Below are 22500 nucleotides of genomic sequence, written 5' to 3' on the forward strand. Positions count from 1 at the left end.
TGTTTCCTGGAGGCGCACGTCCCCCGCACATGGTTGGTAACGCTGATCGCCCCTCCTCGCGGCCTGTCACATAAACAAGCCCCTTAGTTGTCGACGGGCCCATTTCTTCCTAGGTTATTTTTCGCTTCTACACAACACGTGCACGTTGTTACACTCCCTTCAGGACACATCCCATCTATCCCCTGCTGCCTCAAATACCCCAACCTGCGGGTTTGGCCTAGACACTGAGAACGAAACCACTACGCATGTGTTGGCATATGACGCAGAAGGCGCTGAAGGACGCAATCGGCAGCTTCTTGCACCGGCCGTTTTAAGGGTCATTTCACAGCTTAATTCACCGAGGGAAAGGAGCCTTATCGATTGTTATCGCTACGACTGAGAGTGCCACCACAGCAGTGCCCTATAAGAGAGAGAGAGAGAGAGAGAGAGAGAGAGAGAGAGAGAGAGAGAGAGAGAGAGAGAGAGAGAGAGAGAGAGAGAGAGAGAGAGAGAGAGAGAGAGAGAGAGAGAGAGAGAGAGAGAGACAATAGTGTGAGTCATTCATTTCATCCAATCTCCGTGACTCATCAAATGCGGAGCGAAAAAAAAAAAAGAAGAAAGGGAAAAAAATCTGGCTAATGTATTCCTTTTTGGCAGTCTTCGCGATACCCCCTCCAGATAGGCCTATAAAATCAACCTTCCCTCCTTCCCTTCTTTCTCCCAACAACCCATCCCGCAGAAAACTTGTGCCAAATGACACCCTTCACCCCTCCCTTGGGCAGATCAGTATAGGTTTTGTTGGGGTGAGGAGGAGGAAGGGAAGAGGGAGAAGGGGATTTATTGAGTCTTTGGCATCCTGTTCCTCATCCGTTTTACGCCATCGATGGAATTATCAGGGAATTTCGAGTATTTTTCATTTTCTTGAGGGCTATTGGAGGGATACAGGAGGAGGAGGAGGAGGAGGAGGAGGAGGAGGAGGAGGAGGAGGAGGAGGAGGAGGAGGAGGAGGAGGAGGAGGAGGAGGAGGAGGAGGAGGAGGAGAAGATTGGAACACACAACAAGAGTGGATGATACAGACGTCATTTTGTTCCTATTTTCTTTCTCTTTGAGGCTCGTCGTGTTTTGGGGTTATTACTTCATTTCCTGCTTGCCCGCCGTAAATCCGGGATTAATACGAGGCCGCCCCGGCGAGAATGAAATCGAAGACAAGGGGACAGCCGAGGGGAAGTGAGATTTATATTTTCTCGTTTCTCTTTTTTCATCTTTTTTTTTTTTTTTTTTGCGAGCGAGGGGAGGCCGCGAGTGATTTTGGCACAGGCAGGATCTCCACCTCCCTTTTCTCCCCTTATGTTTCTGCCTTTTTTTTTATTTCTTTTCTTCTTTCTCCCTCCCCCTTTTTTTTTTTAATCCCTCTCCCAATTGGCCTTTTCCCTATTCCTATCCTCGCTTGTATTTCTCTCTATCGTTTTCTCTTGTGTTTTATTTTACACTACCCACTTTTTTCAAACTTACTGTTATTTTTTTTTCGCATCTCTCTCTCTCTCTCTCTCTCTCTCTCTCTCTCTCTCTCTCTCTCTCTCTCTCTCTCTCTCTCTCTCTCTCTCTCTCTCCTTATCGACTAACCTACATTAACCAGTCCACACACCCAAACGCATACGGTATGCCATTTTCTTACCCTGCCGTAACATAACAGCCCCGCAGCCTACTACCAGGCCACAACCCTCCCCTGCAATGCACAGTCCTCCGGTAAAAGCCGCAGTACGTAATGGGATGACACCAATCCAATTTGCAATTCAAAACTCACTACTCCTACAATGTGCAAGTCCCCTTACGGTGTTTTGGTGGATTTCTCTCTCTCTCTCTCTCTCTCTCTCTCTCTCTCTCTCTCTCTCTCTCTCTCTCTCTCTCTCTCTCTCTCTCTCTCTCTCTCTCTCTCCTCGTGTTCCTCCTTCCTGAAAGTTGCACCTAAGCCTTGATCCAATTATTATTTGTATAGCAATCTCATTTTCCAAGACAAACTCTGAGGGAGGTCGTGAGCCGCCGCACACAATCTTCCCGACACACACAAAGGAAGAAAAACCCTAAGAGAGAGAGAAAGATGATGAAGAAAATAATAATTCGATCAAGAGTCTCAGTACTTTGGTGTTTACCCTCCGTCTTTGTCTTTTTAAATCCCATTCTCCTCCTCTTCTTCCTCCCTATTCTCCCTCCCTCCCCTCATGTACGGTAGAGAGAAATAGCTAGTTCTAGGTATTCGCTGACAAGGAGAGGGGCGGTACCTTCCCTAACAACCTTCCAAACGTATGCCTACTGCCTCCCTTTCTCTCGCTCCTGTACCTCCTCTCCCTCCCTGCCGACGGATCTTAATCTCCGTGTTTATGATGGCAGTAACGACGACGTGATCACATATGTCAAGCCGCACTCGTTACACATATTCTTAATGACAGAAGTGGAGAGGGAAGGAGGGAGGGAGGCTATGAGAAAAGAGGGGAGTAACACCAGCAGCAGGAACAGAGAGAGAGAGAGAGAGAGAGAGAGAGAGAGAGAGAGAGAGAGAGAGAGAGAGAGAGAGAGAGAGAGAGAGAGAGAGAGAGAGAGAGAGAGAGAGAGAGAGAGAGAGAGAGAGGGTGTAGGTTGTAAAGTTCCCTGTCACTGCCTGCCTTAGCACTCTCCCTCACTCTCCTCCCCTCACTCACTCCTCTCCCTCTTTGCCATTATGCTTCGCCTTCACAACACTGTTTATCTTAATGGGTATCAATGGTCTTTGTTGGCAGCTGCTGAACGCAAGGTGACGACGCTGAACGAAAGATTAAGAACTCTACGTCCTTCCTTATCTTGGTGTGTGCAACTGACCTGACTTATGCCCCTTCCCTTCCCTTCCCTTCTATTCCTACGCCCCATCTTGCCTGTCTCATACATCGCAACCTCGACTACCCTCTCCCCCCTCCTCCTTCATTCACTCATTCCTTTCCCCTTCTCCTCCTCCTACTACTCCCTTCTCTTCCTGGCCTTTCTCTCTCCCCCCACGTGCTCCTTAACTCATTATTCTATCTTTACATTCCCTTCCCTTCTCTCCATCATCCTTCATCATGTTAACCTACCCCTCCCTTACCTCGTTCGCGTTTATGTTCTGTTCGTTAGTTGTTCGTTTTTTTCTTTGGCATATGGGTCTCTCTCTCTCTCTCTCCTCTCTCTCTCTCTCTCTCTCTCTCTCTCTCTCCTCTCTCTCTCTCTCCTCTCTCTCTCTCTCTCTCTCTTGATATACCCTAAGGCCCGTTCACCTCAAATTATCACCCTGCAGGGGATCTGTGGGTCTCTGGGGTGTGAGTTCTGTTCTCATCTTCTACGTAAGTGAAGAGCAAGGAGGAGGAAGGGATGGGGAGAGACGCCAAGGGATTAGAAAAGTTGCGAGGATGAGAAGGAAGGGAGAAGGGGGGCGGAGAAATGAAGACAGAAGGATGGAAAAAGAGAGAAAAGGGGAAGGAAATGGAAGGCAGAGAAGTGATGGATGAGGGGCATAGAATAAGGGAAGGAGAAGGGATAGGAAAAGAAGGAAAAAAGGAAGAGAAAGAAAATGAAATGTAAGGAAGGGAACAGAGGCAAGGATAGGGAACAAGAAGGAGAAGGGGATATTATAAGAAAAGCAAGGTAAGGGAAAGTAAGGAAATAGGAGAGATGATTGGAAAATAGGGAGCAAGGAAGAATGGAAAGAGAAAGGATAGGAACTGAGAGGGGATGGGACAGGAATTAAATAAAAAGGAGAGGAGAATGGAAGATAAGGGAACGGAAGTGAAGGAAATATACTGTTGACGTGGCGTGGTGTGAATCGTGTGATAAGAAGCGATTGGGGTGTGTGTGTGTGTGTGTGTGTGTGTGTGTGTGTGTGTGTGTGTGTGTGTGTGTGTGTGTGTGTGTGTGTGTGTGTGTGTGTGTGTGTGTGTGTGTGTGTGTGTTTGTGCTCCGCCCTTTGTTGAATATTCACGAGCCCTTCACCGCGGCGTGTCACAGACAAGTGCTGGCCCCTTAATGTATTAGGATCCTCGTATTCGTTTGTACCTTCAAAACTACAAGTACTAACGCTGTCTTTTACATGATAAGTATTGCTTCTATCATCACTGAATACCTGACATGACTCGCTTTCTAATACCGTTCTCATCTTTTCAGTAAGTATGGTCAACTATGAGTATCTTCACATTGCCTTCCTTCAGGTGCAACCAGGGCGTCCTCCACAGGTGAGAAAAAAAAAACTTTCTTTTTCACTTATATTATGACATTTTTCTTCCTCCTTCCCCGCCTCCCTCGTCAGGGGTTGGGGGGTGTGGGGTGCTCTTGGCGTGACAAACAAAGAGAGGCCGCTTACTCACCCTTCCTATCTTACGACCTCCCCTCTCCCTCTGCCCTCTCCTTACACCCTCCTCCTACTATTCCAAGGGTTCTGGAATTCCTGGAACCACGGAAGAGAAAACCAATAAAGAGATCTTCATACGGCAACACAGCGCAGCCTGAACGCGGTCACCAGTTTGTAAATTAATAGAGCTTGGGAGAGGGAGGGAAAGAAAAAAAGAAAAAGATGAAAAAAAAAAGTTTTGTTTAGAGCGAAGGCTAATAACCGCGTGATTAGGAAGAGGCGCAGCTGAGTCTATACTGTTAGGTGTGGAGGGCCTTTGTCGGTGCCTCTTTGTGCTGTTGTGGCCCGGCCCGAGACCTACACATCAGCATACCCTCGGCGGGGTGTCAGGTAGGGATAAGGGAGTCGTACGCGGGTTATCTCCTTCAAGTAGAGCCGCTGGAGCTTGTGTTTGCTAACTCTCGCTGAGAACCCGGGCCGTGGTGAGCACTTCAAAAGAGGCCACGTGGACACCAAATTCCCGTCAGCAGCTTGGGTCACGGCTCTCGTCCTGCTGCTGTCTCGACTAATTAAGAATCATGTTTACTGAGTCTCTCCCGACAGGCCCCTCGCGGTAACGACCCCGACCCATGAAAAGTAGAAGCTAATGACGGCCATTTAGCCTTGACGACGCCGACCATACCGGGGCTGGGAGAGGGAGGAAGGAAAGGAAAGCTCAAGTTTACTCAAGTAGTGAAGGGAGAGAGGAAAGGGAGGAACCGGAAGGAAAGGGAGAGGAGCCGAAAGAATATGACTGTTTAAAGAGGAAAGGCGCAGTGGGAAAAAGGACTAGAGGAGAAGGATGTGATGTGAAGGCAAATCGAAACCGACGAAGGAGAAGAGACCGGGTCAGAATAATAGAGAGAGCTGGGACTAATACGGGCATGGTGACAGGGGGGAACGGAAGGGAGGGTCAGATTGTTTCATCTTGGCCCAGGGAACAGTTACAGGTCGGCTGAGGACCTATTAGGACGCCAGACTGGAATCTTTGTGGTGGGTCAGAAAAGTCTTGTTCTACGTAAGTGCTCAATAACACCCAAATAAACTATGTCTACGGGGCATTGGATCATCATTTGCGGGGTTTTACGTTTCGGGGAATGACCTCTTTCCCTACCTAACCTCCCTCACCTCTTTCTGACCTCCCTCACCCTCCCTCCTTACGGCTATACGTTACCCAGTCTCAGATAAGAGTCAAATTAGAACTTCGAAACAACATAACTTGGCCTATGTGGCAACCGGACTCTTTCCTACATCACACTCACCCCTCCCTCCCTCCCTCCCTCGTGGTGCCCCGGTCCTCTTCTCGTGTCGTTCATAAACAATATGGTTGAGCGAGTGTCTTTCAGCGTTGCCAGTCCTGTCCTAGCGAGAGCCCTGTAGCGTTGGCAATATTGACCAAGCGGGTGAACAGAGGAAAAAAATAAAAAAAGAAAATGACGAAACAAAGAAAAAAATAACAAGTACGTAACTGTAATACTGGAGCGCGCCTCAAGAGAGAAAAATTCTGAAGAGAAAAAAAAGAATGTGACGAAGAAAACGAGGCTGAAGACATACGGAACAGGGAATGAGATGAGAGAAAACGGACAACTGATCGCCCACTAGCCGGCGAGGAACACCCATCGTTTGATTAGCCTCTGTTTTTTTTCTACCTAATTGGAAGTTTAATTGATACCTTAATTGGACGGCAGACAGGTGAATTGTGCCCTAGAAGTCTTCTTAATTAGGTGAGTTGTCGTGGCGCCTCCCGACACACCGCGCACCTCGCTAAAGAACTAAAACCAAACTGCCCGATGGGAACTAAAAACTAACTTAAAAAAAAAATATATATATATATATATATATATATACCTTAACGTGTGTGTGTGTGTGTGTGTGTGTGTGTGTGTGTGTGTGTGTGTGTGTGGTGTGTGTGTGTGTGTGTGTGTGTGTGTGTGTGTGTGTGTGTGTGTGAGGCGATACAGTTAAGTTGTTTTTTTACACGATTTTTTTTTTTTCCAATCAAGGTCTATTCTTCCCCTGTAAGGAATTTCTCGAGCGTCAATAAACTTTTTTCCCCCCTCTTGTTATTGTCAAGACTTAATTTCTGATTTTCTCCTTTCCCTTCAATACAAATTTTTACTCTTTTTATTTTTTTTTTCAGTCTTCTTATCCTCCCTTAATTCTGTCCACGGTTTAAGAGCTGCCTTGCATTTGTAAGTCAACTGACCTTTTGCAGTTCCCTATAATTTCCTTATGCTCTTGCGTTTGTCCACTGTTCGTTACTGTACAGTAAGGATAAATGTGAGGTGGATGGAAGGTAGCGGTGAGGAAATAGAGTGGAAGGAAGGTGGTTAGGCTGGGTGGATGTGGATCTAATAACCTGCTAGGCCTAATGTCACTTAATCCACCAAAAAAATTGACTTCCCTGGGAATCTGTCATCCCTCTTTTTTCATCGTGATGGCGGCTCTGCGCAAAATTACTTTCGTCGAGCCGCTGGTCCTAATGACTGGGGCGGGTGGGCCTAGAATGACCCCAAATTAGAGCCTTAGGAACAGAGGTGCACCGATGCGAGGGGCGCCAAGACCCTTAACGGCAACCTGGCTAAGGGGTGGCGTCCTGCTAGCCTGCGGGAGGGCGTGGCAGGCCTTCGAATTAGCGGAAATTAAATGACTAGGAGAATGGATAGGAGAGAAGTAAAAAAAAAAAACTCATAACACAAACAGGTAGAAGGAAAACATCGGAGTAAAAAAAAAAAATAGAGGCAAAGCTAAACATGGGGGAATGAGAGTTACTGTACAGTGTGTCTTTCTTTGTCTTTCCTTTCTAAACCAGATTTCCGAGAACGACAATTAAGCCAACTCGTGGTGGTGACACAGGGTGAAGGAGAGAGATGGAGGAGGAGGAGCAGGAAGGAGGAGAGGGAGAGCAGGGACTAGAATGGGAGTAAGAAAGGTTGAGGTAAAGGAGAGTTAGGGGAAGATGGGCGGGGAAGTATTGAAGTTACGAGAGAGAGAGAGAGAGAGAGAGAGAGAGAGAGAGAGAGAGAGAGAGAGAGAGAGAGAGAGAGAGAGAGAGAGAGAGAGAGAGAGAGAGAGAGAGAGAGAGAGAGAGAGACCAAGCTTGCAAACACGGGCGGAAGAACAAGAGAGAAAAAGAAGACAAACAGCGAGAAGAAAGGAAAACTTACGACTAGGGTGGAGGAGGAGGAGGAGGAGGAGGAGGAGGAGGAGGAGGAGGAGGAGGAGGAGGAGGAGGAGGAGGAGGAGGAGGAGTCTAGGATGGGGGGAGAGGAGCCGTCGCAGCAGAGCCAACCACCACATTCATCACGCCTCATAAACATTACGAATCTCAGGGCTCGCCTTAGAACGACCGACCGGGGCCCTTTGGAGAGGTGCCTTAGGCCTTGGGTTGACGAGGAGGAGGAGGAGGAGGAGGAGGAGGAGGAGGGAGGGAGGGGTGGTGGTGGTAGTGCGAGGGATGAGGGAAGAGAGGCAAGGGAGGTCGTGGAATGTTATGATTGTTGGTAATGATATGCAAGGGTCGGCCAAACATTCTGGGGTCCCTCGTCCTGGGGTGCAGGGTGCTGGGAAATAGATGTGCGGGGCTCGGGATAAGCCTCCGGGGTGGCTGCGGGAGTACTTAGGGGCACGCCACACTGCTTGTCGCGAGGTGATGCAAGGACGCGCTCGGATTGAAAGTTGGGGAAGGATTAAGTGATTGCGGTGGGTTCTGATTCCAATGCAATGTTTGTATAAAATAATTGACCGAATGCTGACTTGGTTGAACCCTGAACTCTTTCATTGTTTATTCACAGCGTCTGCTTAAACTCGTTAGGCTAAAGTAGAATCACGAAATGCTGGATTTTCTTATTAACTGAGACGAGTGGTTGATGATTTGAACTAGGGAACAAATCAATTAATATATCAAAAAAAAAAAAAAAAAAAAAAAAAGATAACATGCAATATACCACAGTACTTCATCAAGGCCGACTAATTAAGGACCTATCTAGTCCAACAATGAAGTACCGTCATCCTCAGATAAATCAAAGGAAAAAAAAAAGTGGGTCGATAGGGGAGAAGTTTGACCAAATAATCCTACATCTCCTCGAAGACTGAAGTACTGGGAGGAAGAGGAGTAATTAAATACCTGGGAGCAATAATTAAGTACCGGGTCGAATTCCTTAAAAAAAGTGGTCGAATAATTAAATGCCTAATTGAATACACAAAGGTCCCGTGAAATTAATGCGCAGGAAGCTTATAAAAGGATGTTTGTGCTCATGTTTACCTTCTCGGGGAAATAATGAGATTTTTTTTTTTTTTTTGTACGTTTGGCGGCGCTGCGTGTTTGGATGGGCGTGTTGGGATGGGTGATGGAGAAAGGGAAGGGAAGGGAGATAGGGAAGACTGAGTCGTTAGGATACTGGAGTAAGGGAGGCATAATGTTTGGGTGAGGAATGGGAGGGGATAGGTGTGTGTGTGGGTGTTGTCTTTTGTGTGTTAGATGAAAATAGGAGATTTAGGCTTTGTTTGTATATTCACAGGCAGACAACGGTGATTCTTAAGCTACTGAAAAGGGGGATAAATAAAGATTGTAAGATTTAAATTATTAGCAGACGAGGAAAAGAATTGTAGTAACAGATCAATTCCATACGTTGACTGCCTGCTTCTCTCTCTCTCTCTCTCTCTCTCTCTCTCTCTCTCTCTCTCTCTCTCTCTCTCTCTCTCTCTCTCTCTCTCATATTGACATCCTCTTCCCCTTTTTTCCCCACAGATTTTTTTTTCTTTTTCATTTCCATCCCGACTAATTCATTTCACTTCCATGCCTCTCTCTTTTTCTCTCTCTCTCTCTCTCTCTCTCTCTCTCTCTCTCTCTCTCTCTCTCTCTCTCTCTCTCTCTCTCTCTTCTCCGTTCTCCTCTCCCTACCTCTCTCTCTTCTAATATTGTGTGTAGTTCCTCCTTCTGCTTTTTTTTTTCTTCTGCTTTTCTCTCATCTTCTCTGTCTCCCATCTTCTCTTGTAGTCTTTCTCTCTCTCCCCTCTTATTTCTCCCTCTTTTTCTCCCCATTTCCCTCTCCCCCTGACATTTATTACACATTGTCTTCTATTGAGCTTCCGTTTTATTTTCCGATATTCCTCTCTCCCTTCTTCCGCTATTTTCCCTTCCTCTCTTTCCCTTTCTCTCTCTCTCTCTCTCTCTACTTTCCCTAAGTGCACTCTCATCCTTCGTTTCTGCATGTTTACATCTTTCATTTCTCTCTCTCCCCTTCTCTCTCTTTCTTTCCTCAAGTTTCGTCTCTGTCTCCCTTTCCATTTCTCTGTTCCCCCTTTTTGTTTCTACTCTTCCTCTTTCTATCCCTCCCTCTCCCTCTCTCCAGCTAGGGTCGTTGCCCCCGATCTCTCAATAACAATTATCACAGTGTTTCTCTCCCAAAACTTTCTTATACCCACATATTCTTAGCCCCCTCTTACTCTCTCCTAACTACTTTACTCCACCTTGTCCTCTCTCTCTCTCTCTCTCTCTCTCTCTCTCTCTCTCTCTCTCTCTCTCTCTCTCTCTCTCTCTCTCTCTCTCTCTCTCTCTCTGCGTGAAATTGGTTTACCTCAAAGGGGAATGTGTGTGCCCTTCAAAATATTCCAATGCATTTTTCGTCATTCGAACGTCACTAATTGGGTTATCCTTATGGCGGTGGCGGCGGCGGCGGTGGTGGTGGTGGTGGTGGTGGTGGTGGTGGTGGTGGTGGTGGTGGAGAAACGCTACTGTCATTGCATCATTGATTTTCCATTGCAGCTTCCCATTTTTTCGGCACGAGTGAGTCACTGAATCTCTCTCTCTCTCTCTCTCTCTCTCTCTCTCTCTCTCTCTCTCTCTCTCTCTCTCTCTCTCTCTCTCTCTCTCTCTCTCTCTCCCACCTTTCTTTCCTTTAATATCCTCTCTCTCTCTCTCTCTCTCTCTCTCTCTCTCTCTCTCTCTCTCTCTCTCTCTCTCTCTCTCTCTCTCTCTGTGGTTAATGGTCACCCTAACTGCTCATAGAAGTGTGGCAGTGAGCGGAGGAGATAACTGAATCACTATTACGATGACGTCTCTCTCTCTCTCTCTCTCTCTCTCTCTCTCTCTCTCTCTCTCTCTCTCTCTCTCTCTCTCTCTCTCTCTCTCATCATTGTTTTTCCAGCGGTTTCTCATTTTGTTAAGATCTTTTATCCCATATTTATTTTTTTCAGCTTCCATAATTTCATCCGGCAATTGTTCTATTTTTCTTCCCTTTTTCTTCTTTTATTTTTTCCCCCCTCACCATTATTATGTGTCATTTTGTTGTGTAAGAATTGTATACGTAATTAGGGTGACGTAATTCTATCTTGTATTCTTGTCATTTTTTTCGTCTGGGTAATTTCCTTTTTTTCCTTTATTCTCTCTCTCTCTCTCTCTCTCTCTCTCTCTCTCTCTCTCTCTCTCTCTCTCTCTCTCTCTCTCTCTCTCTCTCTCTCTCCCCCCTACACACACACACACTACTGCCCCATAACACCCCCCTTTACTCCCTACACACTACCATACAGCTCCCTCTCCCGCGCTTCTCTGCCCCCTTCCGTAAGTGCTGCGGCCATACCATAAATCGCAGAACCCTGAGCCTAACTCTCTCTCTCTCTCTCTCTCTCTCTCTCTCTCTCTCTCTCTCTCTCTCTCTCTCTCTCTCTCTCTCTACTTCTGTTCCTACTTTCGTTAATATTTTTCTTTTATTTTCATATCTTTCTTTGTACTGTTACCTTCTGTCTCTCCTCTTTCACTCTCACCCTCGCCTCTAATCCTGCTCTCCCCCTTCCGTCCCATTCCTGCCTCCCCTGTCAATCTCTCTTGGTCCTCCTGCTCTCTAAAGTGACGGAGGTTAAGACCATAATTTAAAGAGTTTCAAAACTTCCATGCCGTCCTGAATAAACAGCCCAAATCCTCTGTATAAGCGATCGAAGCTGATTTGATAAAAAAAAAAAAGAATAATACGCTACGGGCTCGGTTTCTGTCCGCCGCGTGGCCTCGCGAGGGACAGACGCCTGTGAGGGACGTGACGCAGGGCTGTAGGGGCGCCGGAGGTGTGGGTCCGGGCCGCGAGGAAATGAAGGAGTGATCATTAACATTGATGCGAGTGGTCGATCGTACACTGGAAGAGATTTTATAGTGGCCAGGGCTTTTGTGACTAAGGGAGGGAAAGAGGGACGAAAGCACCCTACTTCCTGGCCTCCCTTCCTTTCTCTCTCTTTCTCTCACTCTCTCCCTATAACATCCTTATTCCCAGGCTCTCTTCTTTTCGTTCTATTTCCCTTTCCCTCTCCTGACCTATTCCCGTCTTTGTTTATCCACTTGTCTTTTAAGTGCTCCTCGCCTGGATGCTTATCATTACGCTACTACCACTGTGATGCTCTCTTGGCTTCTCCTTAGTGATGCCTGATCCCTATCTAGCTCCCTTCTCTTCCCTGTCCTTTGTTTTATCTCTCTACCTCCCTCTGTGTTCCTTGCCTTCTCCCTCACCGTAGCTACTCACCACACGGTACTTATCTTTAAACCTTCCTTCCTCCATTCCTATCCATTGATCCGTGTGGTCTTTATGATATTTATGATCTGTACTGTTTTTGAAGTCTTTAATTCTCTCTTCTTAAACGCACTTTCTAAATCGTGATAAATTTATTACTTTCCACTCTTCGCCCTTTCTTCGTTAATTGCTCCTTTCGTCTTCTTTTATACCCCCTTCTCTCTCTCTCTCTCTCTCTCTCTCTCTCTCTCTCTCTCTCTCTCTCTCTCTCTCTCTCTCTACAACTCAGTCCAATTCCCATGATTCTCCACGGGTCCTTCTCTCCATACTGTTTCCTCTTTCCCTCGTGTCCCTCTTCAAACGAGCCATTCCCGTCTTATCTGCTAAGCATCCGTCTTCCGTCACCTTCGGGGCGAATCCATTCTTCCCTCGTCCCTTCCCGTTATTTCCTCTCCTTCCTCCCTTCATATTTTCCAAACTTCGATGGCCTTTATCATCCCCCTAGCTTACCCTTCCTATTTCATGGCGGGAGGGAGGGAAGGAAGGGGGGTAAAATGGGAGGAAGGAAGGGTAATTATGAGAGAGAGAGAGAGAGAGAGAGAGAGAGAGAGAGAGAGAGAGAGAGAGAGAGAGAGAGAGAGAGAGAGAGAGAGAGAGAGAGAGAGAGAGAGAGAGAGAGAGAGAGAGAGAGAGATGGGGGTGGGGAGGGGGAGCAGGTACTGTAGGAAGAGGAGAATCAACTCAAAAGAAAACATCAAAAGAAGGAGAAAGGAGACAGGGAAGATCTAACGGCACGGAAGGGGAAAGGAAAACTGGAGGAAAAGGAGGGAGAAGAGGGGAGTAGAAGGAGGTGAAGGAGGACACAGAGGGGTGGAGGATGGGGACTTGTGAGAAAATGACCTGATAAACCCGATTTGTGAGCCGTCGCCCGAGGAGCAGAGGATGTGAGCGAGGCCTGGCAGGGATGGGAGGGGAGGGGGTCACTAACCTCTCAGTCACCTTAGGCTGACGATACGATACCTCAAGAGGACAACTAATGAGGCTCAGACGAAACCCTATCCGCGGTGGTTGGCCTATCTGACTTGCCTATCCGCGGGTGGACTATTTTTTGAGGCCTATTCCGCGGGTGGAGGCCTACTGACAGTGGCCTGTCCGCGGGTGGACTATTTTTGAGGCCTATTCCGCGGGTGGAGGCCTACTGACAGTGGCCTATCCGCGGGTGGACTATTTTTGAGGCCTATTCCGCGGGTGGAGGCCTACTGACAGTGGCCTATCCGCGGGTGGACTATTTTTTGAGGCCTATTCCGCGGGTGGAGGCCTACTGACAGTGGCCTATCCGCGGGTGGACTATTTTTTGAGGCCTATTCCGCGGGTGGAGGCCTACTGACAGTGGCCTATCCGCGGGTGGACTATTTTTTTGAGGCCTATTCCGCGGGTGGAGGCCTACTGACAGTGGCCTATCCGCGGGTGGACTATTTTTTGAGGCCTATTCCGCGGGTGGAGGCCTACTGACAGTGGCCTATCCGCGGGTGGACTATTTTTTGAGGCTTATTCCGCGGGTGGAAGCCTACTGACAGTGGCCTATCCGCGGGTGGACTATTTTTTGAGGCCTATTCCGCGGGTGGAGACCTACTGACAGTGGCCTATCGGCAGGTGGACAATTTTTTGAGGCCTATTCCGCGGGTGGAGGCCTACTGACAGTGGCCTATCCGCGGATGGACTATTTTTTTAGGCCTATTCCGCGGGTGGAGGCCTACTGACAGTGGCCTATCCGCGGGTGGACTATTTTTTAGGCCTATTCCGCGGGTGGAGGCCTACTGACAATGGCCTATCCGCGGTTGGACTATTTTGAGGCCAATTCCGCGGGTGGAGGCCTACTGACAATGGCCTATCCGCGGGTGGACTATTTTTTGAGGCCTATTCCGCGGGTGGAGGCCTACTGACAGTGGCCTATCTGCGGGTGGATTATTTTTTGAGGCCTATTCCGCGGGTGGAGGCTTACTGAGAGTGGCATATCCACAGGTGGACTATTTTTAGAGGCCTATTCCGCGGGTGGAGGCCTACTGAGAGTGACCTATCCATGGGTGTACTATTTTTAAAGGCCTATTCCGCGAGTGGAGTCCTAATGAGAGTGGCCTATCTGCAGCTTGACTATTTATGGAGGCCTATTCTCTGGGTGGAGGCCTACTGAGAGTGGCCTATCTAGAGTAGCCTATCCATGCGTGAACAATTTTCAGAAGCCTATTCTGCAGGTGGAGGCCTACTTCGGTGGAAGCCTATTCTGACTATTTGAAGAATCTGTTTGATTTGCGATGGAGGCCTACTTGGAGTGGCCAGTCCGCGGGTGGACTATTTAATGGGGCGTGGGTGGAGAGGGTGGAAGAAACCCTATTTTGGCTAGCCTATTCAAGGGTCAAAAGCTATTTAGAATATTTTGAGAGGCCTATCCGCGGGTGGAGGCCTACTTCATTTGATCTATGCACTGGTGAAAGCCTATTCAAACTATTCTTAAGAGGCCGATCCGCGGGTGGAGGCCTACTTGGAGTGGCCAGTCACGGGTGGAATATGAATGAGGGCAGGGGTGGAGAGGGTAGAAGAAAGCCTGTTTTGACTTGCCTATTCAATGGTCAAAAGCTAGACTATTTTGAGAGGCCTATCCGCGGGTAGAGGACTATTTGGAGTGGCCTGTCTGAGGGTGGACTATTTTGAAATCCCTATCCACAGCTGTACTATTTTCAGAGGCCTACTTGAAGTGGCCTATCCACGAGTGAACTATTTACAGGCATGGGTGAAAGCCTATTTTGACTTGCCTATCCTCGAATAAAAGCCTATTAAAATTATTTTGCTTGGCCTGTCTGCGGGTGGAGGCCTATCCTGAATGGACTGTCAGCGGTTGTACTATTTTCAGAGGCCTATCCACAGATGGAGGCTAACTGAGTGGCCTATCCGCGGGTGGACAATTTTCAGAGGCCTATCCGCGGGTGGAGGTCTAATGAGGGTGGCCTATCGGCGGGTGGACTATTTTCAGAGGCTTATCCGCGGGTGGAGGCCTACTGAACGTGGCCTATCCGCGGGTGGAGGCCTACTGAGGGTGGCCTATCCGCGGGTGGACTATTTTCAGAGGCCTGTCCGCGGGTGGAGGCCTACTGAGGGTGGCCTATCCGCGGGTGGACTATTTTCAGAGGCATGTCCGCGGGTGGAGGCCTACTGAGAGTGGCCTATCCGCGGGTGGACTATTTTCAGAGGCCTATCCGCGGGTGGAGGCCTACTGAGAGTGGCCTATCCGCGGGTGAACTATTTTCAGAGGCCTGTCCGCGGGTGGAGGCCTAATGAGGGTAGCCTATCTGCGGGTGGACAATTTTCAGAGGCCTATCCGCGGGTGGAAGCCTACTGAGCGTGACCTATCCGCCGGTGGAGACCTACTGAGGGTGGTCTGTCCGCGGGTGGACTATTTTCAGAGGCCTATCCGCGGGTGGAGGCCTACTGAGTGGCCTATCCGCGAGTGGACTATATTCAGAGACCTATCCGTGGATGGACTATTTTCAGAGGCCTGTCCGCGGGTGGAGGCCCACTGAGTGGCCTACCCACGGTCGCTATATTATTTTGAGGAATATTATCCTGCTCATCCCATTTTCTTTCACATGGTGGTGTTTGATGCCCGTTTTCTTTTGTTTCCTCGTTTTCTTTAATTGGGTGTCAGCCTAGTCACACTTTTCTTTCTTCCCATGGGCTCTCCCTCTCTCAATTCCTTCCTCCCTATTTCTATCTCTATACCCTTCCCACCAATTAAGAATAGCACTAGAGAAGAGTTTGGTAATTTTTTTTCTCTCTCTCTCGTAAGGGTTGTTATAAGAAACCGATGAACAATATTCCCAAAAATTTGAGTCTCACACGGAAAAAGTTTTTGGAAATAATTAAAGTCTCCCATAAAATACTTCAGATTATGATGATGAAGTAGAGGGAAGGGGAGAGGGAGAGAGGAATGAAGGGAAGGGGCAGGGAAAGAAAACGGAGATATGACAAAAAAAAAAAAAAAAAAAGAGAAGGAAAAAAAGGAATGACAGGAAATAGGCAGGGCTGCAGAGGAAATGGGTGAGGTGGAGGGAAAGAGAGGAGTTGGAGGAAGGTAATGGGTGAAAACGGAGGGGAGTGTGTGCGATTGGAGTGGGGGAGAGAGAGTGGAGTGAGAAGAAGATGCGAAAGGCCTTACCCCTAGGATGAAGAGAAAGACCTACAGCTGGGAAGACAGAGTGAAGGAAATGGGAGAGATGGGTCGTGAGGGACGGGAGGAGCAGGTCATGGGAAGGGAAATGTGCCCCCATAAAACCCAGAACAACATGTCGTCTCCTCCTCCTCCTCTTTCGTAGCGTCAGAATCTTCTCTCACTCGGGATTACTCTCTCTCTCTCTCTCTCTCTCTCTCTCTCTCTCTCTCTCTCTCTCTCTCTCTCTCTCTCTCTCTCTGTGTGTGTGTGTGTGTGTGTGTGTGTGTGTGTGTGTGTGTGTGTGTGTGTGTGTGTGTGTGTGTGTGTGTGTGTGTGTGTGTGTGTGTGTGTGTGTGTGTGTGTGTGTGTGTGTGTGTGTGTGTGTGTGTGTGTGTGTGTGCGTAGATGTGTAGTTTAATAAATGATCATCTACATTTTCTAATTAACAACAAGTAAAACTCTTAACACTTTTTTCCTCTCCTCTCTTATACCGTCAAACTTCCTCAAAAATTACTAAAAGTTAAAACAGCGACATGTAAATAACTTTCCCACAGTCTCCCTCTTCAAAACCCCTGTTCTTTCCCTACACTACCCTACCCCCTATTACACTCCCAATATTCCTAACAGCTCCCCTCATTCCCCTTCAACCCACCCTCTTCTTCTGATCGAAAACCCCTTTGGAAATCACACGCGCTGCCCCTCATCAGTTGTGGCCCTCATTTGCATACTCATTTGCATGTTAATAAGCCTTTGCCACGGTAGCCCCTGGAAGGCACGTCATCTACCTGCAACTAACCTAATTATTCCCGCGTTGCTCATCTACCTGGTTAACTCACCGTTCGTACACTCACTAGCTACCCACCAACGCCGATGAACCAGAATTAGCTCCCAAGACTATGTTCGCTTAGAGGTATGTTAAGGTAACGAAAAAAGAAAAAAGACACTAGTGAAGGAAAGGAGAGAGAGAGAGAGAGAGAGAGAGAGAGAGAGAGAGAGAGAGAGAGAGAGAGAGAGAGAGAGAGAGAGAGAGAGAGAGAGAGAGAGAGAGAGAGAGAGAGAGAAAGTTAATTGCATCATTCCACAACTCCAAATGACCTAAATCTTCCTCGTTATTTTTTCTAAGACTTGATTAATCTTTCATTACGGGTTTTTTTTTTTTTACTTTTTTTTCTTAATTCCTGTGGATCTCGTAACGTGGTTTGTTGTTACCTCTACATGTATAAGCCTGTTGTGTTATTTGTTAACGCTTATTTACCCTGATCAATATTTTTACTCCTTACGATAAGAAAAAAATAATAAATAAAAAGCAAAAGATAATAATTGTATAGTTTTACGCAAAAAAAAAAAAAATTGCATCCCAGCAACTCCACATGACCTAAATGCCCCTCATTATTTTTCCTAAGACTCAATTAATCTTTCACTACGGCATCTTTTTTTTTAGTCCTTCCATTCCTTTGGATATCACGTGGCCTGTATTATTCCTCTATATAAGCTTATCTGGATCATTTTTCGCTTTCGTCCTATCTTTTTTCCTGAAATTTCAAAGGAGTCCCTATAAATTAATCACTTAATTCCTTGTTTATTCTTTTAACGCATCTTTTCTACCATTTTCTTACAGAATATCTGAAAATAAATAACTTTCCCCCCTTCTTCTTTTACCGCAAGGGTTAGTTATCTATCAGGATTCTTTGCTGTCTCATCTTTTCCTTCCATTTCCTTAGAGGTATCTGGAAATTAATCACTTTTTTGTCTTTTATTTCTTCTATCACACGGATCATTTTTATCGTTCCGTGGGGAGCCGCATTTAATTAAACCACCTTAGAATGGGTACAGGTGCTCCAGGCGTTGATCCGCTCCCATCTCCCCCTCCGCACGCTCCCCTATTCTAACCGGACATTTCTCTCGCGAGTATCTCTCCTAAATCCCCTCCATATTACTCTTGACACGAGTTTCAGTGTTCTCTTCACATGAAGGTAGTTTTCTGCTTGGAGTTTTTAACAGTGCGCGCATGTAGTTAGGAAGTAATGACCTTTCTAATGTTAAATTTTCCGGAATGCACGAGTAATAACTGGCCAACAAACAAAGCAATGGAGTACTATTCAAGGCTCACCCTCTTCCTCATACCAACAGCTGACCGAAATAGAGGTAATTACACTTTTTATGACCCCGGAGGAATTGCAAATTTTATTAACACCATTGTCTTCCACAGTGCGCGGCGTTTCTCACTTCCCCTTTACGGCGTGTAATCTGGCGATGTCGACGGGGAACCGCGTTATGAAGGACACGCATCGATTTATGGCAGAATTACTAGCGTTACCCCTGCGAGGCGATCGTCATCCTCCGTTTTCTATCGATCCGTCCCTTCTCCCTCTCCTCTCCCGGCCACTCCCAGTGAAGTGGCGTGATGCGATGCAACGCTAACATTCCCAGAGGTGATGCTTTCGTTTCATCAGCCTAAACGAACTATAACTTGGAAGTGTATCTTAAAAGGGAAATAGCGCGAAGTCTACAAAACAGTCCTCGTATACCTGTGCTTCCGCTCAATTGCAGACATAAGCTTCAACGGGTGTGTGTTTACCGGCACAATATGCCCGTGATCCGCGCGCTGTGGTGCGGGAAGGACTTTAGTGTTTCGCAGTTATTGCAGGGAGACCATGCACTCCTTTCGTTAGGCCGGAGTGACGGGTGTGAGGATGATATAAGTCTTTGTTGAGGTACAGTCTCTCTCTCTCTCTCTCTCTCTCTCTCTCTCTCTCTCTCTCTCTCTCTCTCTCTCTCTCTCTCTCTCTCTAACATAGTTTATTTATAGTAACACAGCAGGTGCATCAAGGTTTGCCTGCTTCATTGCAGTAATGACACTGAATGATCTACATCTTTAATACTATTTTATTAACTTCAAAAGACAAGATATATATAAGTGAACATTTGTATTTAATACATAACAACCTCAACTTGTATTTTTATTCAGATATATAAAAGTCACCGAAAAAATGTGCACCGGAGGAAAAAAGATGTGTGGTTCCAATATGTAAAACTTTCTGCATGAATTTTGCAGCCAAAAAAATATAAAATCAGTTTTCAGTCCTGTCGTTTGCTTATCTGATAAAATATCAAAATTACCAAATGGTTTTCCGCTGCCGCTCGACTTAACACAATGAAGTGATAGCGTGAAGCCGCCGCCGCCCGGCTCTGGGTACCTCGCGCAGGCAAGGGGAGCGTCACCGTCCTGGTGTAAATGAGGAAATAGTGATGGCAAATTGCTTCAAAGGCCTTTAGTTAGAAAATGTTCTGACGGTGAATTATTAATGGTAAAAAACGGTCTGGTCACAAGTCTTCGCTCAGCATCTTCTGAGTCTCCTGCGTGTTGTGTACCGCGGCGTGCTGCTGCCGTCACACTTGCGCTTCTTCTGGGCTAACAGACGGCCTGCACGGCCTCACCTGCCTTTAGGTAACGCTAACTGCACTTTCTTACCTCCGAAATGATCGGCAGCTCAAAGGTTTTACTTATTCATTGAGTCAGTTTGGGTTTGGGTCAGTTATTGTGACAGTCACTGGTTTGAGGGTTCTCAGTCTAATGCTTTAACAACATAGCTTCCTTGGCGTTGCAGAGCGTCTCACCTGACCGGGGGTGGAAAGCTTTAGCTAAGCTGCTCTTCTAACACTGAGTGTCTCATGTTGCGCGACTCAAAGCCTCACTGAGGTCCGAACAAGTCAGGTGAAGCCTCGCTCTCTCTATCTCTTTCTGTCTATCTCACACCCAACCTTTGCTTAACTTGAGGCTAAACAGGTTCTACGACTATGTGTAGTCAGCTCTAAAGCTCTAATGAGAATAAGGCTTACCTGTCAGGCTCTAAGCTCTAAAGCTCTTGGGTCAGTCAAAGACCATTCGCGCAAACTGAAGGACACTACAATAGAAGACTGAGTTTGAGTCTGAACTGATCATCTTCAGTGTTCCCACAAGAGTTACCGAGGTACACATTTTACTTCTCCAGGGTTGCGTCGGGGAACAAGGCGACCGCGGCGACGGAACAACAAACCTTCAACAAAGTTCTCTCTGGCGGCACCGCCGCGGCTCAAAGACCAACGCAAGCGCACGCGCAAACCCGGTGAAAAAATAAAACGATCCCGAAGATAAAAAAAAAAAAAAAAAAAAAAAAAAAAGTAGCTACCTTCCATTGTTAACAAAAGTCATTACCATTATTACCATTAGGGAAACACACAGGAGAGTGAGCAAATAAAACAACATGAATAAACTGGACTAGGTCTGCCCCTACCTTGATGTGATACGAGTTGATCTTGTCTCTGGGCAGCACGTTGAAGCTGCTGAAGTCTGCCCGCCGTGCAAACATGCTGCCGCCCGATCCGTGCCTGAGGAAGAGAGAAACACACGTGAACACAAAGATTGTATCTCCAGCATGCGGCGGAGTAACACTAATGTGTTAATTTCGTGATATCTGTAAGGTATTACAGGTATTATTATTATTATTATTATTATTATTGTTGTTATTGTTGTTGTTGTTGTTGTTGTTGTTGTATTAATAAAAAGTCAAGGGAAGGATTAATACTTTCATGCTAGTGTCTCAAAATCGATATCATCACAACCTAACGTAGGTACTGCACTCTGTTACGAACACATTATCCACCACAGCCTATCACCTGGCACTGAATACAGGCACTGCTTGCATCTTCCGTACAAAAAATATCCTTTGACGACGTATAAAGAAGTAATGAGCAAGGAATATTGGTGGAGGAGGAGGAGGAGGAGGAGGAGGAGGAGGAGGAGGAGGAGGAGGAGGAGGAGGAGGAGGAGCAGGAGGAAGAGGAGGAGGAGGAGGAAGAGAAAGGCGAACAGGAGAGGAAACTGAAGGTGGAGAAAAGATATGATGATAAACTATAATGAACCAGAGGAGCATGAACGGACTATGTCAAGAGAAGGATATGAAGAAAGGACGCCTGTGTTCCTATGACGACGCCAAGTTGTTGTGATCGATGGAATAATAATCACTCCATCAGGCTAAGACCCCTTTAAAGACTTAACAATAATTATTTGTATATTCTCGAGAGCAAAAAATTATATTACTTCGACTCCATGTGTGTGTGTGTGTGTGTGTGTGTGTGTGTGTGTGTGTGTGTGTGTGTGTGTGTGTGTGTGTGTGTGTGTGTGTGTGTGTGTGTGTGTGTGTGTGTGTGTGTGTGTGTGTGTGTTCGAATGACTCACTCAGCGCACAGATGTACGTCACAGGTATGCATGTGTTACCTCCACCTGTGATACACCAACATGACCCTAATTTCAAGGGGCGACATGAACGAATATCGCTGTGCCAATACTTCCTCCTTCTCTCCTGCCTCTCATCACCGCCGCCACTGCCACGTCGCGCCCCTCCCCCATCTCCCCGCCTCTCCTCTACCCCCTTCCCTTTCCACCGGTGACACCTGTACAAGTGTTCCTCGTCACACCTGGCATCACGACACCGCCACCACCATCACCACCACCACGCTGCATTTGCTAACTTATGTTTATTACTTCCCCGAAATGTGGTGAGGAAGGAGAAGTGTTTGGGAGAGGAAGAGGGAAAAAGAAACTGAAGGGAAGAGAATTATCTATCTACCCATCTTTCTCTCTCACTCTCTCACACACACACACACACACACACACACACACACACACACACACACACCTTTCCTTTCCCTTTATACCTCATCCTTTTCGTTTTTCCATCTCCCTCCTTCCCTCACCATCTCTTAGGCGTCATTCACCCGCTCACCCGCCACCGCTGTCCCACGCCCCTCTCTTCTCGGCCACGCCACGCCATAACCCTATCCCCCCAAACACACACACACACACACACACACACACACACACACACACACACACACACACACACACACAGCCAGTTTGCAACAATGCCGGCGTCTTGTGTCCTTCGGAATGCACCACCATCACCAATATAGAATATCATGCAATCCACTTTAGCCGTGTGTGTGTGTGTGTGTGTGTGTGTGTGTGTGTGTGTGTGTGTGTGTGTGTGTGTGTGTGTGTGTGTGTGTGTGTGTGTGTGTAAGAGAAAGGAAAGTGAAGATTCAATAGGAATAGAGTGATGTTTAATTTGGCTAACAAAGTTGTGAAGTGGTGAGGTGACTACGACGTTCCACCAATACTACTACCATCACCACCACCAGGAACAATGGGCGAGGGAGGGGAGTAAATAGGCTGTTGAAGAGGACGGGGAGTAATAGTACTAAGGGTAGTGGTAGTAGTAGGAAGAGGAGGAGGGAGAAATAAAGGAAGGAAAAGAAAGAGAACTAGCTAAGCCATAACAATAACAGTAACAGTGACGGCGGCCGCAGCACGTCACTAAACACAGTAATTCACCATAATTACAGGGGCCCACCGTGGCACCATACCCTGGATACAGAGCCAGGCACTCCCTCTC

General features: G+C 47.1%; 1 protein-coding gene and 2 long non-coding RNA genes across 4 annotated transcripts in view; 1 reads left to right on the forward strand and 2 right to left on the reverse strand.

The window, feature by feature from the left end:
- LOC135108605 (headcase protein-like) overlaps positions 1–22500 on the reverse strand; it is a 133563-nt gene that overhangs the window by 78046 nt on the left and 33017 nt on the right. For both annotated transcript variants that reach the window (XR_010272367.1, XM_064019764.1), the window contains exon 2: positions 20341–20434. Coding sequence is in view for 1 of the 2 variants with exons in the window: in XM_064019764.1 (XP_063875834.1) it covers positions 20341–20434 (94 nt within the window). In the remaining variant the exon portion in view is untranslated. The remainder of the gene's footprint in view (positions 1–20340; positions 20435–22500) is intronic.
- Positions 6269–8155, forward strand: LOC135108607 (uncharacterized). Its single transcript, XR_010272368.1, has 2 exons — positions 6269–7540; positions 7586–8155. It is a non-coding gene; the product is annotated as an uncharacterized LOC135108607 (long non-coding RNA).
- Positions 9222–15521, reverse strand: LOC135108608 (uncharacterized). The gene is made up of 2 exons (XR_010272369.1): positions 15384–15521; positions 9222–15324 (listed from the first exon to the last, which is right to left on the reverse strand). It is a non-coding gene; the product is annotated as an uncharacterized LOC135108608 (long non-coding RNA).

Source organism: Scylla paramamosain, chromosome 17 (genome assembly GCF_035594125.1).
Source record: "Scylla paramamosain isolate STU-SP2022 chromosome 17, ASM3559412v1, whole genome shotgun sequence".
Classification (NCBI taxonomy): domain Eukaryota; kingdom Metazoa; phylum Arthropoda; class Malacostraca; order Decapoda; family Portunidae; genus Scylla; species Scylla paramamosain.